We start from the raw sequence: 17,071 nt of genomic DNA, 5'->3' as shown, positions 1-17,071 counted from the left end.
AGTTTATATATTAGAAATTATGAATGATAAGTAGAAAATTGTGGCAGTGGCTGGCAGTTTGTACGCTATGTACTCGCATATTTTTTGAAAGAAAAATCACACAACACATGTTAAATGAAATTATTGTGTGGCATTGATGACCAGGAGACCCCATCCAGGGAAATTTATTCGCTGGTTTGCGAGTCTTCGTTCAGGTGATGCCACCCTAGGTGACTTGCTTGTTGGTGATCATGAAATGATGATGAGTACAACACAACACCCAGTCCACGAGCGGAGAAAATCTCCAATCCAACAGGGAATTGAACCCGGGTGTCGCTGCATGGTAGGCAAACATGTTACCACGCAGCTAAGCAGGCCTACCTCTAAAATAATAGGCATAACTGACAATAACAAACATAGTAGAATCAACATTGTATTGGAAGTCATCTATAGTGGCGGTTTACACTACTCTTCTCCGCCTTGTACACTTCATTGAAGAGGCCTACTTTTTTCTGAGGTTATTTCTGAAACTAGTGAAGGTATTTTAAATCTGGAAATGTTTATTTTTGTCACCAAATGTATTTCCTTTTATTGAAATAAAATAACATCAGTGTTCTTAATGAAACACATACACCATTTGGCTTGCTTTTCCCATCTAAAAACAGTTGATTACAAAAGATGTTGATGTTAGTACTTAAGATTTTTGCTCACATGTTTAGGAATACTGACGCCCCTATTTTTATTTATGTATTTATTTTTTTTTTCACCCTTGAGATCTCAACATATGTCACGTAAATACTAAAACTTGTCTGCAAATCAGGGAATTTCACTTGGGGAACCTTGTGGCAACCCTAATTACAATGTTGACAAACATTGTTCATTGTTCCGAAGTCAACCTATATATCCGCAGCATAATTGAGTATTGGACCTGAATGCCAAATGTTGATTTTCAATTGTCGCATTTGTTCATGTGTTTTGTAGACATTCCAAATTATTTTGTGCATAAGCTCCAGCTGAGTGAGTGAAATATGACTTTATCCATTGTTTAGGAGTCATAATGGATCGCGCTCACGAAATTTGTATTCAGTTTGCCTCCAAATGCTGGCTACGCTCTTTATCAGTCTCATTGACGCAATGATCATGTAGTTTGTTTGCATAGCGTGTATGCTGACCAACATTTAGATGCCTCACTGTGGTATTTTTCCCAAAGAAATAAACCGTGAACTGACATCAGTTTGATAACGCACTTAAACATTGCTTTTAATTCTTTTCTTATTTTCACGATATCAATATTCAGTGCGGAATTTGTTGTTGTTATGAGAACGTTACAGCAGAGTTGTCAAAACTGACCATCACATTTCTTTCATTGAGATTTTCATCCAAAAATACCATCCTACTTTTCTGGTGGATTTTCCAAAAATTTTCTTTCACACAAACCTTGTCCTGACAATTATGAACACAACAAAAAAAGCAGTCTGTCTGTTCTCAAGTGATGATCTTTCATGCGTCTGGCTATTGATTTTTATTTATATGAATTAAGGTTTTTGGCTCAGAAATGAGAAAAAAAAGCTTTAGATTGGAAATCAAATACTTTCTCTTTGGACTGTGTCCGCTCACGAGAGTGGTCTCATAGAATCAGAGCAATAAGTGTTGCAGAAACATGGCATACTGTAAAAATGCTGCATTTTTGCGGTCGCAGCCCCCACCCCCCCACCCCACCTTCTCCCTCCGCCCCCTCCTCCTCCAAGGTGTGAATTGAAAAACAGACTTCATTCATGTTATTAAAGATTTCACTTTTATTGCAAAGTTTCAAAGCGAATCACGCATGCTACTTCATTTTGCCAGAAATTGGAGAGGCCAACTGGTGATGTACTAGTGAATGAATTTTTATCTACTCTTCTCTATCATTGATTTTGTATCCCTTGCAAAAGATGTCATATCCCTTCCAACCATTGTGGAATTTTCTGAAATCTATTATTCTTAAGCAGCTGTAATTTGCTCCACTGGTAAATCTGCTCCTGTAATTGCTGGGCCAGTTGGACGAGATCTTAGTTTCAGCAGCTGTCATTAACTAATAGTAAAATGTGTACTGTAAAGTTCGTAAACACAGACAGGCATCAAACACTTTTCACTCTTTCCATATAGAGGCGCTATCTAGTATCACATTTTCACATGTAGTTTCCGTGTGTGTTAATTAGCATACATTTGATGAATTTTATATTTACATGAGATAGGTATTCAAATTGAATGGGGGTGGGCAATGAGGTTGAAACCACTGATTATCAGTATCAAGTGCTACCAATAGATTCACGTGGTCCGCCGAAATATTATTGTATCTTAAGTGGATTAAAGTCACTACGAGAACTTCAGTGTTGATTTTCTTAATAATTTTTTTTAGAGTTACAGTAAACTCCTTTGGTTTGAGATCTGACCATCACATAGGATAAAATATAAAACATTACAAAAATCTGATGGCCATGTGGTCCTGTTGTCAGTGAATTTACGAGACATCTTACATTTTCCAGTAACAGTGCCAAACAGTAGACGATAATATGAATGTTATAAGTCCTAATTTCTTATTATACAAAAGTACAGGTAATTAAACATTATGTGAGTACATTTATAAAATTTAGCCCCTAATTATTAATTTTCCTAGCGTATTATTGACAACTATGAAACTAGAAGATTGTATTTTGAGTAATAGCTTCATAAATGTTTTGGATTTTAAAGAATTAATGGGTCTCATAGCAATTTAATAGTGAAATCGCTGGAAATATTTTTTCAGGTGATGATCAGATATCAGAAGGAATCCGTTGCTCTCCAGGAAATAACTGTTCCTTCCATGGAGCAGATGCAGCCATTCACAAAGCTGACAAAACGTTTCATTCATGGTATCGTGATAGAATGGACGCGATTGTCAATAACGACTGTTCTGCTTCTGCAGACAAAATTGATTGCAATAACAGTTGCCAGAAGACTTTTGGTACCATTAAATGGTATGTACAATGCAAAGATATTTGTGACTACCTTCATGGGGAAATCTGATAGCTATAATTTGTTTGCATTTGTTGAAAAAAGTATATTTATAATGTTAGAAGATTGCTGGAAATTTTGTTTTACTTCATTCATTCATACGTAAATGCCCTATTGGGGTGGGGGTAAAATTATGAAAATAATGGTTTATTCATTTTGTTAACTATCTCCTCATGTATAATTTTCCCTGCTTGTGCCGTTCTGTCTCATTTCCCCATCTGTCCACTCAACCCATTTTGCCACTTCTCCCCTTCTTACAAGAAATCATTTATCTATTACATGTATTGTCTACCTTATCAAGAACAATTTTGGTTTCAGAATGAATATTTTTGAATTTCTGTATATTCTAAATGTCTGTCGTATTGTATTGCTTTATAGTGCCATGCTGAAAATGAAAACATATCTACCAGTTAACTTATATTTAGTGACATTAACATCATATTTATATACATGTTGGGGGAAAAACAAAAAGTAAAATTTATGTTAAACTATTAAGTGCAGTCAGTTAAAGAAAAAAAATTACTCTGCAACCATATGTTTGAAAGTTCTTCAAAAGAAATGAGTGTCATACCTTAAGACCACTTATGAGATATTATGCTGCCAATCCATCAACAAATTTGTGTGTGTCATCTTCAGAATCCGAAAATGCTGGAGAACAGTAAAGCTTGGTAGATGAATGCTCCTACGCATTAAAAACTGATAAGTAATAATGTAGAGCCAAAGTTGCCTTAATAATTAGTTTTGCTATATCCATTTCAACTGCAATGATATGACAGTAGTTTCTGCTACTTGATAGTCAAAATACTAGATGTAATTTTAATTAAGCTGCATGCATAAGTAAAAATAGTTTAATATTAAATTAATGGGCCTTCGGCATTTGTGGAACACTACATTACAGCATTTTGCTGTTGGTGGCACCTTCAAATTTTTATAGCTGCCTATGCATTCAAAAGTTGTCAGGTATTGGTCCAGGTAGAAACTGATGATGGAGGACATCCCCACAGAGTGTGATGTGTCCTACAGACAATGCCACAAGTTGTAGAGTGACCAAAACTAATTCAGCACTGTCATTTTCTGGCAATAAGTAATGCACATCATAAGGACAAGCTTAATAAACTGTTTCTAGTTATGATGATACAGTTCACACCACATTTTGTCATTTTATTCTATCCATCAAAATAATGGGGAATCTAAAATCAAAATTTTTTTGACATTTAATTTTTTAGTTACTAATTTTGAAAGTTTTCAGAATTGCGCATTTTTGTCATGTTTTCAAATCTTAAAATAGCTATCTCTAAAACTGTATGGCTAACAGATCTGAAATTTGTACCGTTTTGTTCAGTTTCTTACAAGCTTTAAAAAAATTTTCTGTTTGCCACATTCAGAAAAAATGCAAAATTCTGATAAAGAATTTTTTTAAATTCTGATTATTTCAAAATAGTAGTTTTTAAGGACAACGGACAAGAAATGTTTTGATCATACACTGTTTGTTAAAGTATGTGCCAAATTTCATGATGGTATTCCAGTGGGAAAATATTGAAATAAATTTTATTTTACTGGAATTTGCGTTGCCACAGCTGTGTGTGGTTTGCTTGCCAGTCCATATAACTGAAATTAAAATGAAATAATTGAGTACTAATTAGCACAATATGCTAAACAATGTCTTGCAACAATTAGCATAAATAATTTAAGAGACATTGTGTGTCACTTGGTTTATTTAACTTTTAATATATTTATTTATTTTTATACTGCAGTGGAAAATAATCATGTTTACTGACACATTTCAGTAGAGATGAATTGTTGATCAAAATTAGCAAAGCATGGGAGTGGGGATTTTGGAGCAGGTTTGCATGCATGTAGATCTACTTCGTGAACAACATTGATTTTATTAATTACAAATTGTTTATAAATAAATCACACACTTCTGGAAATACACAAAATGAAAAATTTCTGGAAGTGGATACCCCTTGTCCAATACAGTATTCTAAAAATTTGTTGAATATCTCACATGTTAAAGCAGGAGAATAATGTGTGTAGATTCGACTGAGAAGCAGTCAAATACAAATCACACTCTTGATGTACCCGTATACCATCAGTTCATTTGTTTGAAATACAACTTTTGGTTGAATGATGAACGAAGACAGTACCACATTAGGCACATGGAGAAGTCCATGGACTAGCAAACATCAAGTGGTATGTACCAACAGTCTAAATCACAGTCCAGGAGGAAACCATGTTCTGCAGGTACATCAGTAGGCACGCCACAGAGCTTACTGTAACCATTAGATGGTTGCAATGAGGTGACAGCAGACCACAGCAACCACTAAGACTGCTGCAAGTGTGCTGCCATATGACTTGGGACCAGTGGATGCATCCTTCTCTGCCATATCTAGTTTGCACCACACCCAGTGACCTTGATGACCATATGGATAATTGCATTTACTCTCCAGCTGATACATCTGACTAAATTTCAAGAGCAACCTTTTTGAAATAGTAGTAGTGGCATTTTATGCAAAATGTAATTTCCCACTTTACATGAACAGTTACCTTAACTGCTTTGGCTGTCCATGCGTGACTCATGGCTAGACACAAACTTCTATATCATCATCCCTGCGTCACAACCTGTACTCATACACACATTATGTACAGGTTGTGGCACAGGAATGACACCATGTGAAAGTCTGGGTCTGGCCGATAGTCGTGCTTAGATAGCCAAAGTGGCTAAGATGACTGCTCACATTAAGTGAGAAATCTAGGATCGAGTGCCAGTCCAACGCATATTTTCTTTGTTGTCATTCCCTTGTACAGCAGCTGGTTGTTCGTATATGGAACTGCATGTACATTTCATGTATTTCATAATGGCTGTAGTTGCCGCACTGCCTGTTCAATGTGCAGACGTGTTCAAAGACACATTGCATCATTCTTCCTAACCTCATAGGCAGTGCAATATCATATACATTCCAGTTGTTTGAATGGAGTAAAGCAAATAATCCATTAGTCACTTTTTTCTGTGGGACAAATGATGAGCATGCAGTAGAAGAATGGAGCTTGGCAACAAGATTTTATGATACCACAGAAATTACAGGTAGTCCAAATTATGATGCTTATCTGCTTAGATTCCTATTAAGTGAAGCATAAAATTCAAGGGGGTCCTTATGCAGATAGCATGTCTTTTGAAGTGTTTACAGGATTTATTGCTTGTGCAACAAATGGTGGCCTGTGTGGTACCAAGATATGAAAAGGTAGGAGAATTAAAACCTTTTATTTATGCATCCTTGTGGACCAGCTCCAAACGAATCAAGAACACCACAAAAATTGACAGTTCCAAAATAACTTCATACTCGTGTTGCCAATGCTCGACTGCCACTGGGAGAACATACAGACTTATCAGATTAAGAGATGCAAAATACCTCACAGATATGTTGGAAAAGAACATATTGTTAAATCAATAATTTGGCATTATTGCTTGAAAGGACTAAAGTATTTCATTCAAAGGAAGGCTATATAATCGTAGACTCTAATAAGATTGTTATTGGATGCCATACTGTTTTTTTGTTCAAGGTGAGTAGAAAGTTTCTCAATCTGAAGCCTCAAATAACACATAGTTAAGTAGTAACAGCTACACCAGTGTTTAATAGTATTAATGTATTTGTAAAATAAAGGTACAATTAAGTAAATTACTCATAATGTTTATTGAGCGTGTGTTGGTAGGGTGTATGTTATAGTAATTGCACAGTTAACATGGGAAAGGCAAACCAAAATTTAAATGTGTAATTCTAGTACTGTAATAAAATTATTGTCACCAAATATAAAATAATAATGATCTGACAGCTGTATTTGAGTTTTCGCCATTTAAGGCATCCCTTACAACTTAGGCTTGTGTTATGCTATCATATTTCTTTGTCAAAGTTGTTATGTCAATTATTAATGTCAAAGAAATTTGATGGTGCAGTAGGGAATTTTGTCAAATCTCACATGTTGCCAAAAAAATATGATCAAATTTAGGGCCTTGCCATGTTGTTGTTGTGGTCTTCAGTCCTGAGATTGATGTGATGCAGCTCCCCATGCCTTGCCATTGAGTTGGTCATACAAGTTGTTCATCTTCTGTTCATTATAATGTCAAAAGTGACCAATTGGAGCGCTGGCGTTGCTACAGCTATTTGATGCCTCGTTAGTGTGTTTGTAAACATGGCTTCAAAGTTGGTGTGTTCCCTCGACTTTTTTTAAAAAAACATACTTTGACTAGGGTGAAGAGTGAGTGAGGGGCACAGTGCATGCTATTAATTGTGTGTTAATGGACGTGTGGAATATGCTGCAGGCAATTTCACATCCACAATCACAGTTACATTGGTTTAGGAAAATTCATTGTTTTTTATGAGTATAATCTAGCAGCACATATTTTTAGAACTTTCAGTCAGAGAGCTTTTAAAATATGAATGTTCCAAGGTTGCAAAACACGACAGAAAATCATAGTTTTGGAAACTTTGAAAATTAACAACTTAAAAAAGAAAGGTTGAAAAAGTCTTAATTTTGCCTGTTTTAAGCAGACAACTACTATCTGAGATATCAAGAAAAACTTTTATGTGATTTCACATGGACTGACCCTAATATCCTCTTTTTGAATGAGCTGTTGATTGTCCACGAGTTTGAATAACTTTGTCGTGGGTAGGGTGCACCTGCCCCACTCCATTCTCAACTACTGTTTTTGTTTCATGTCCATCAACTCCTATAACTGCAATAAAAACCATCTTATAACTGCAGCCAGGTTTTCATACAAGTTCAATATGACCTTGTGTCCCTGTATTTTGTTTGTTCTATCTTCAGGATTTCAAGTTGTGTATTCCAGTTGAGATTGCCAATTCTCCAAATCTGTAAATTCTGCACCTGCGGGTTTGCCATTGTACAGTATGTCTTCTAAGTTAAGTCATAGGATCAGTATCACCGGAAAGTGTAATAGTGTTCGGCTTTTTTTCTGTAGTGCCCATTCTGTGTATTCCTTCCATCTACAATCTTTTCCTTTTTTGCTTAGTTCAGGCTTGCCATCGAGCACTTCATATTCATACTGGTGCTTCTGTTTTCCATTTTAACATTTCTATGCTTGTTTTTACAGACTTGCATTTTTTCCTCTAGCTGTTGTTGCTTTGTTATTTTTCAATTTCTGTCAATGTCTCTTGTCTTTTTTTAAGATCTGACTTCTTTTGTATTTGCTTCGTTTGCTATATTTTTATATTTTCTCCTTTGTCAGTGAAAGCGTAGGGTGAGGGGTTTTATCGGTGGAGTGGTTACTGGAAGATAAGAGGTGAGAGTGAGGGTTGAGGAAAGGTGACTAACAGCTCAGGGAGATACAGCAGGTTTTAAAAAACGGGAATGCGGAAGGGAGATGCAGTGAGTGTATGGGATATGGATACAACACATGAGCACCAGAGCCAACAAACTCCTCCAACATACGCTGTTGATGACATGTGGAAGTGGATCGGGAGGGGATGAAAGGACAGAGGATGGGGAAACTTGGGAAGAGGGTGTGGGTATGGCAGGGTTAGCAGAGACCGAGTCAGGAGAACTACAGAAACGGAGGATGTGTTGCAATGATCATGCCCACCTAAGAAGTTCAGAAAAGCTTGTACTGGGGAGATTGTGAAGCAGACATTGAAATAAAGCATTTTGGGGTCAACAGTGCTTCCTGCCACATTCAACGCTGTTCATGACCACAGCAATACTCAAGAATAGGTTGAACGAGTGTTTTGTAAGCCACCTCCTTTGTTGATGGACTACATTTTCTAAGGACTCTCCCAATGAATCTCAACCTGGCACCCGCCTTACCAACAATTAATTTTATATAATTATTCCACTTCAAATCATTCCGTATGCATACTCCCAGATATTTTACAGAAGTAACTGCTACCAGTGTTTGTTCCGCTATCGTATAATCATACAATAAAGGATCTTTCTTTCTATGTATTCGCAATACCTTACATTTGTCTATGTTAAGGGTCAGTTGCCACTCCCTGCACCAAGTGCCTATCCGCTGCAATTCTTCCTGCATTTCTCTGCAATTTTCTAATGCTGCAACTTCTCTGTATACTACAGCATCATCCGCAAAAAGCCGCATGGAACTTCCGACACTATCTACTAGGTAGTTTATATATATTGTGGAGAGCAATGGTCCCATAACACTCCCCTGTGGCACGCCAGAGGTTACTTTAACATCTGTAGACGTCTCTCCATTGAGAACAACATGCTGTTTTCTGTTTGCTAAAAACTCTTCAATCTGTGGCTGTAGAAAAAAATGCCATGAGGGAGCTAACTGATATATTCAGCATAGGTGGCAATTTGCCAGCATCGCTTCTAGGTCTTTATTTCTGTTTTTTTCTTTTCCCAGTAGCAGTGCATTTGGTACATTGTTGTAACATTTGAAGCATTTTCGGCTTTAACACTTTCGAAATCAAAACTCATGTCTTTCCTGGTTCTGAAAGTACCAAAATGACGTCTATGTGGACAGTGAGAGCATGTCTCATGCGGCAGTACGAAATTTAAGGTTGACCAACACTTTTTCTGAAGGCCGCTCAGATTGAAGGTATTGTTTTAGATAACAGTGGATACTTCAGCACGAGTTTTACTATCACATTGGCATTCAGTGGAAAATCTTTAATAGTGTCTTGATTGATGATATGTAAAGCTGAAACACAAATCAGCAGTAGGACAGAAATTTGTATCGTGCAAATCTACGTTTGTATGTTGAGATGTGGACCTGTAAGCAATTTTATAATCATAGTTTGATAAAAGAAGTGCCCGTGCTGTAAGCGTTGAGCCATTCTGTAAGGAATGGTAGTATTTGGTGTAAATATAGCTACCAGTGGCTTGTGACCTTCCTAAATTACACCATATTTTAATAACAGTACAGAGTGACAGCGACCACTGATGATATGTGGACGTGGTCTGAAGGTGGCAGTCTAGCTGAAATGGATCCATCACAATAAAAACATTAAACTACTGTAGCAGCATTCTGGATTTTATTATACACTGCTTCCTTTTCAGTTTGACTATAACTATTCTGAGCAGTAGTGATTGTCTCAAACAAACTGTTTAAAACCACATTGTCTGTGTCACAGAACTGTGCCAATTCAATATTCAGAAGCATCTGCTGCGGAATGAACATTTTAGTTGACTCATATGTAATAAGATGTGTGGTATCCAGTAAACTTTTTTTTAATATGTCAAATACATGTTGGCACTCATTATTCCATATTCATTTTTTTCCTTTTCATAACAAAGTATACCTAAAACAAATTTGGTGCACTGGTGACCCCAAAAGGCAATATTTCATATTCATCAAGTCCAAATGAAGTATTTATGCCCAAGAATTTGTGTGTTTCCTCATAATGAGGTATCTGTAAGTAATCCTCCTCCTAATTTAGCTTTTCTAAGTATATGCTGCCAGCTAATTTAGTGGCATTGCCCATTGGCTACTAGTAATTGTTTCTGTAATGATATTCTGTTCGAGTGAATCTAGTTCCTATTTCACCAGTGTCTTTTAAAGCAAATAGAATATTGCATGCTTTATAGAGTTTGGCACAATGTTTGGCTTCAAAGTGATACACGCTTTGTAGTTTCTAATGCTACTTGTTGCTTCAGAAAAATCTGTATTGTACTTTTGCAACAGTTTTTGCCATTAGTGTGAATCTTGACTCACCCCTTCTTGCATTGTGAAGCTTAGTTTATTGAATAAAAGATGACCCAATAAATTTGTTGCTTTGGGTGAATTTATTACTGTGATTCTGACCCATTTTGTGAATTTCTTCTATGCAACATTTGTTTTTGATCAGTATTTGATCGTCACTGTAGCTAAATATCGAACTTCTAAATTGTGTTAAATTCAATCCTAGATTTTTGTATGCCTGCAGATTGATTGCAGAAAAGGAAGAGCCTATGTTAGTTTGAAATTTCAGTGGTACTTCATTCATTCTGAGTATCACAGACAAAAGCTTTGTCATTAGCTGAGAACATAGTATGCACTTTATTCTTTATCCGCAAAATTTATTGATTTGCAGGTGTTCATCTTGAACATCAGTTGTATTATTAGTATTTCTGTTACGAATTGCTTTTGTGTGCTTAGTATTTTATTACATTGCCTAATTTCCTTTGTGTTGCCTACTTCAGATTTATGAACAACTCTATTTTTGCAGTACACTCTGATCAAAAGTACCTGAACACCTGTTAATGGCGTGTGGCCACCTTTGTGACAGCTTGAACTCTACTATCGAACTTTATATTCTGTCTTTGGTTTAATGGCAGCCCATTCTTCCTCAAGAGCCAAAACCAAAGAAGGTAGTGCTGTCAGGCACTGGTGTCTGGAGCAAAGTTAAAGAGCTAATCAATCCAAAAGGTGTCCTATAGGGTTCAGGTCAGGACCATGGTCAGATCAGTCCATTTCAAAAATGTTAAATGTCCACAAACTGCTTCCACACAGGTGCTGATTTGTGACAGGGTGCATTATAATAATGATTCAGACAATAATTGTCTCCGAAGTATTCCTCTACATAGCACACAATGCTATAAAATGTGTTCATGTCCATGACCTTCCAGATTTAGTGTTTTTGTAAGTGCAACAAGGGGAGCACACCTTAACCGTGAAAAACATCCCCATACTGTAACACCACCTCCTCCGTATGACATTGTTCATATGATGGCAGATAACATTCTTATCACTCATTTCCAGTCATCCACTGTTAATTGGCTTTGCTCTTCACAGTCCTCAAGTGTCAGTCGGCATTGACTACAGAAATGTCTGGCTTGTGAGTAGCTTCTTGTTACCCCATTTTTTTCAACTTCCTATGCACTGCTGATAGCACTTTGGCACGCTTGAGTGATCCCTTCTTTTGATTGCATGTGACTGTATTATTATTATTATTATTATTATTATTATTATTATGTTCCTAGCCCGCATTCGAAGTCTCTGAGCTATCCTAACTCAGATATTCTGTTAACTGATTCATTACTGATTACATCAATGCACACCACCCCCTTTTATACGGCAGATCCACATCCCATGATACCTAGTGACCAATTCTACATTACATAGGGGTGTCTGGATACTTTTGATCAAATAGTGTATGTGTGTTTCTGAAGAACAGTCTCTGCACTTGTGAGTAACATTACATCATGCTCAAGAATGTAAGTTCCATCCATGGAATCTATTTGTGAGTGGATGTTGCCTTATTGTGCCCTGTGACTGTCCGCCTTTGCTGCAGTCATGGCTTGTCCATGTAGGTTGTTGTCCATGTGTCATGAACACACTAGCAACTTTGAACTGGAATGCATTATCTGAGGCAAGCAAGTGTTTCTGACCCCAGACTGAAGGCAAACATTCCTGTAGCAATGGGTGAGTCAAACTAAGGAGGTCTTTCTTTAACTTATTGTGTGAGAGTATAATGAGCATTTCATGAATGAGAGAATCTGTGTAAGAGTTTTTGGACTTCTCATCTTCACACAGAAATTTGCAGTCTCTACTGAGCCCCTAAAAATATACTATCCTCACTTTGTAACCTTGATCGGGTGTTTTAAATAGCTGAAAAATTTATGCCTGTCTGCTGCTATGTGCATTTGTGTTTTAAAATAATGTTGTAGCTTATTTTTAATATCTGTATATGATAGTGTCACAGGATTTACTTCAGCACATATTTTTTGAATTAATTTAAAAGTTTTTATGCCAGTGTTAACAAGAAGAAAAGTTTTGCCCTCAACCTGATAATTTGTGCATGATGAAATGTTGCACCAATCTGCATACATATTTCTGTATGGATTCTACTTCCTGATCAAAAGATGTTGATGGCAGTGGTGCCGTCTTGAAATTTTCCTGGACTTATTCTTTTCCGATTCCAGTTTTGATAGCCACACCATGAAGAGTTCTTGTGTTGTTGAGAGTTGTTATAGCTGTACGAACAAATGGTGCAATAAATCTGGTTGAGCCATTTCTCAAAAATAAAATTTGAGATATCTTCCTGCGAAGGAAATGGGGTTAGCAGCCAGAACAGTGAAGTCAGAATGCCACACTGAATTGTGGTCTTTCTGTTGGGTTGCCAGAAAAGTTCCACATTAACTTTGTTTCTTTTCTGATTATCCAGGTTTTTAGTCCTTTGCCTATGTAGCCATGTTTTTAAATGTTCCTTTCTCCTCAACAACAAGTTTCTACACATTTTTCGTCGAGGCCTGATTTTTATTTTATATTCACCAAGTACACTTGGCGCCAATACATAATGGGAAAGGAAGAGAACCCCTTAGCACTGAAAGTAGTAGCTGTTACGAGGTGACCTGCACTTAGCAACTAGACAGCCTTGTCACAGGTTGTAATAGGGCTAGTCAAGATCTGCAGTGTAATGATGTCAAAGAGATTAGTAACAATCTATACTAATGATAAAACTGTGAAACTGTCTTGTCTGTGTGTTTGTCTGATTGAACTTGCTAATTCCAAAACTACTAGATGAATTTTCATGTGATTCTCACCTGTAAATAGAGTGTAGCTTGGAGCAATGGAGCAACGTTTAGGCTTTATTTTATCAAAATCGGACAATTGGGAAAAAAAAGGCCTGAGGTGTGAAGAATCACCTAAGGCGGGTGTGCCCCCTCGTGAAGGGGGCCCCACAGTTGGAAGGAGCACGCCATCGAAGACGCTGGCAATCATGGGGGATTTCCTCGCGATGAGTCACTCATCTTCACAATCCACATCTACAAAACGTAAACGTAATGAGACTAGTGATTCAAAGAACCTTCCTGCTGCACCATGGTTCCTCATGGTCTCACATACTGAAGATGGTCAGTCTTTTGCCACAGTAATATGATCAGTCTTTCGCCACAGTGTAAATCCGTTTATTATTCAGAAAGGTATTGATGCAGTTGCTGGCACTGTGAAATCCTGCTCTCGTTTGCGGAATGGCACTTTGCTTCTGGAGACTATTTCTCATTCTCAAGTACAACAGCTGCTTGCTGCCTCGCTTCTTTATGGCTAGCCTGTTCGTGTCGAGGCCCATATAACTTTGAATTCTTCCCTTGGCGTAATTTACACCAGGCTGCTCAATGGTCTAACCAAGGCCGAAATCCAATCTTACCTCTCTGATCAGGGTGTCATTGCCGTCCATCATGTAATGAGAAAGGTAGATTCCTCCTTAGTGCCCACCCCACTCTTTTCCTCACCTTTGATAGAGTGGTGCTGCCATCCAAGGTCAAAGCAGGCTATGAAATTACCACAGTCCAGCAGTACATTCTGAACCCAATGAGCTGCTACCAGTGTCATCGTTTTAACCACACTAGATTGTCTTGTCGACACCCAGTCGAATGCGTAACCTGTGGTAGGGATGCAGACGAGAGCAATTGTCCACCTGCTCCTCCCCACTGTATTAACTGCAATTGTGGCCATGTCGCCTCCTCTCAGGATTGTCCCATGTATCTCAATGAGTGGGCTGTCAAAGAGGTCCAGGTGAAGGAAAAAGTGCCTTACCCAGTTGCCTGAAAGTTACTGGCTAGTCACGAATCCTGCGTTCTCCCATCTGGCACGTATAGTTCTGTTCTTGTTACCCCTCACTCCATGATCGCTCCATGAAGGACATGGCCACGCAGACATGCGACCTCAAATTCCACTCTGAGGTTGTGAAATCACCCCGTCCAGCTGTGCAGCACCCGTCAAACTCTCACCTCAAGGGGTGAAGCCTCCAGCTACACAACCGGTAGGCTGTAAAGGGCAGAAGGAGTTCTCCTGTGTAGATTTCCTCTGTCTTTCCAGCCAAACAACACCAGAGTCTTCATCTAACTGGAAAGGCTCTGAAGAAGTCCACCTAAGACAAACGGTCTTCTCCTTCGCCAACTCGAAGATCCTCTTCGACGATGTCACCACTGATACCATAGCCCATCTGGCCTCTGTATCGCCGCTACTGCCACATCTCTTACCAGCTGCATGTGCAAGGTGATGGAACATATTATTCATGCCCGGATGGTATGGTGGCTCGAGTCTCGCTATTTACTGACAAGTGCACTGTGTGGATTTCGAGTGCCGTGTTCTGCAGTTGACCACCTTGTTACTTTGTCCACCCATGTCATGAATGGTTTCTGTGGAAATCCCAGACTGTGGCTGACCTGCTGAAGAACTGCTATCCTCTGTACTCTTTACATGTGGGGCTTCCATGGCCACCTGCCCTGATTCCTTCAGGCATTTTAAAAGATCGAGTTTTCAAGGTGCATGTGGGTTCTGCCTTGTCGGACACATTTACCCAGGAAAATGGTGTGCCTCAGGGTTTCGTCCTGTGTGTAGTCCTCTTTGGCCTGTCTCCTGCCGGGCATCCGGCTCCCCTTTCGTTGACGATTTTGCAGTTTTGCATGGACCTGTCTCACTGAGTGGCGTCTTCAGCGATGTCTAGATCGTCTTTACTCCTGGAGCATCAACGATGGCTTTCGCTTTTCCACTGACAGAACCATCTGTATGAATTACTGGTGACGCAAGTGGTTTTCCCACCATCTTTATGTCTTGGGCCTGTTGCCCTTCCATTCGTTGAAACTACAAAATTCCTGGGCCTCATGCTCGATAGGAAACTGTCTTGGTCCTCCCATGTATCTTACCTGGCAACCCACTCTACGCGGTTCCTCAATGTCGTACGTGTCCTCAATGGTACTTCCTGGGGTGCCGATCAAACCACCCTCCTCCGTTTGTACCAGTCACTTGTCCGTTCGAAACTTGACTATGGGTGCTTTGTTTATGCATCTACAAGCTCATCCCTCTCACGCAGTCTCAACACTATATGCAGTCTCAACACTATCCATCATCACGTCATCCGTTTGGCCTTGGGTGCCTTTTACACCAGCCCAGTTTAGTGTCTGTATGTTGAATCTGCTGAACTACCACTGTCCTACTGCCGTGACTTTCTCTTCAGCAGGTATGCTTGCTGTTTGTTTGCCATGTGTGGCCACCCATACTATGCCACCTCCTTTGATGATTCCTTCAATTGTCAGTGTGGAGCTCGTCCCTCTTCTCTGTTACCACCTGGAGTCCACTTTTGGCACTTGCTATAGCAGCTTACCTTCACACTACCTGCAACTTTCCCAGTGGGTGTGAACCCTTCACCACCTTGGCTTCATGAATTACTCCAGCCTCGGTCAGTTGCCTTCAGTTTCGCGACCTTCACGATAGTGTCTTTGTATACATTAATGGCTCTCGGGCTGTCCGTGGGGTCAGGTATGCCTTGTTCATTGGCACCCGTGTCTTTTGATATCGACTTCCGGCACACTCCTCAGTATTTACAGCCGAGCTCTTCACCTTGTATCAGGCTCTGGAGTACATGCGGCGACACAGCCTTTTCAATTGTGTCCTCTGCTCAGACACACTCAGTGCCCTTCAAAGTCTATGTGCGCTGTACACTGCCCATCCCTTAGTGCAGCAGGTCCAGGAAAACTGTCACTTGCTCACTCTTGGTGGAGCTAGTGCGATGTTTCTTTGGGTTCCTGGTTATGTCGGTCTTTCAGGAAACGAGGTTCCTGCAAAGGCTGCAGCCCGCAAGTACCTATATTCCCTCTGATGATCTGTGTGTTGCCATCTGTCAGGAGGTGGTGTCCCTTTGGTATTGCCAATGGTCCTCCCTTCACAGAATAACTTCCGGCTTATTGACCCTCTCCCAACGGCTTGGGCGACCTCCCGCCAAGGTTATTTTAACTTGGCTGCATACTGTGCATTGCCTTTTTAGCCATCGCCATTTGCTAAGTGGCGCTACCCCACCACTTTGTACACATTCCGCCCAAGTTTTAACTGTCCGCCATTTCCTGATGGAATGCCCATTTTTTAACCGTTTATGTTCCCACTTGGGTTTGCTGTCTAATTTATCTGCTGTTTTAGCAAATGATGTGCAGGCTGTTGACTGCATTTAACTTTTTATCTGCCAAAGCAATATGGCGAAGGCCATTCAATTTTTAGTTTTCCGTTTCTGTATGTTGCCTTTTTTAGCCCTTTTTCCACATGCCTGTTTTTAACTGCCTTCTATCATGTCTATTGGAACTGACATATAGTTGTTTTTTAACTCCCTAA

At 39.1% G+C, this 17,071-nt stretch overlaps 1 protein-coding gene across 1 annotated transcript in view; it reads left to right on the top strand.

The window, feature by feature from the left end:
- The window catches only part of LOC126188970 (uncharacterized), a 296,440-nt gene that overhangs the window by 138,901 nt on the left and 140,468 nt on the right, over positions 1 to 17,071 (top strand). The window contains exon 7 of the mRNA XM_049930740.1: positions 2,765 to 2,975. Within this exon, the coding sequence (XP_049786697.1) occupies positions 2,765 to 2,975 (211 nt within the window). The remainder of the gene's footprint in view (positions 1 to 2,764; positions 2,976 to 17,071) is intronic.

The sequence above is a fragment of the Schistocerca cancellata genome, chromosome 5, assembly GCF_023864275.1.
Source record: "Schistocerca cancellata isolate TAMUIC-IGC-003103 chromosome 5, iqSchCanc2.1, whole genome shotgun sequence".
Taxonomy (NCBI): domain Eukaryota; kingdom Metazoa; phylum Arthropoda; class Insecta; order Orthoptera; family Acrididae; genus Schistocerca; species Schistocerca cancellata.
This window is presented reverse-complemented; position numbering and strand designations above follow the sequence as displayed.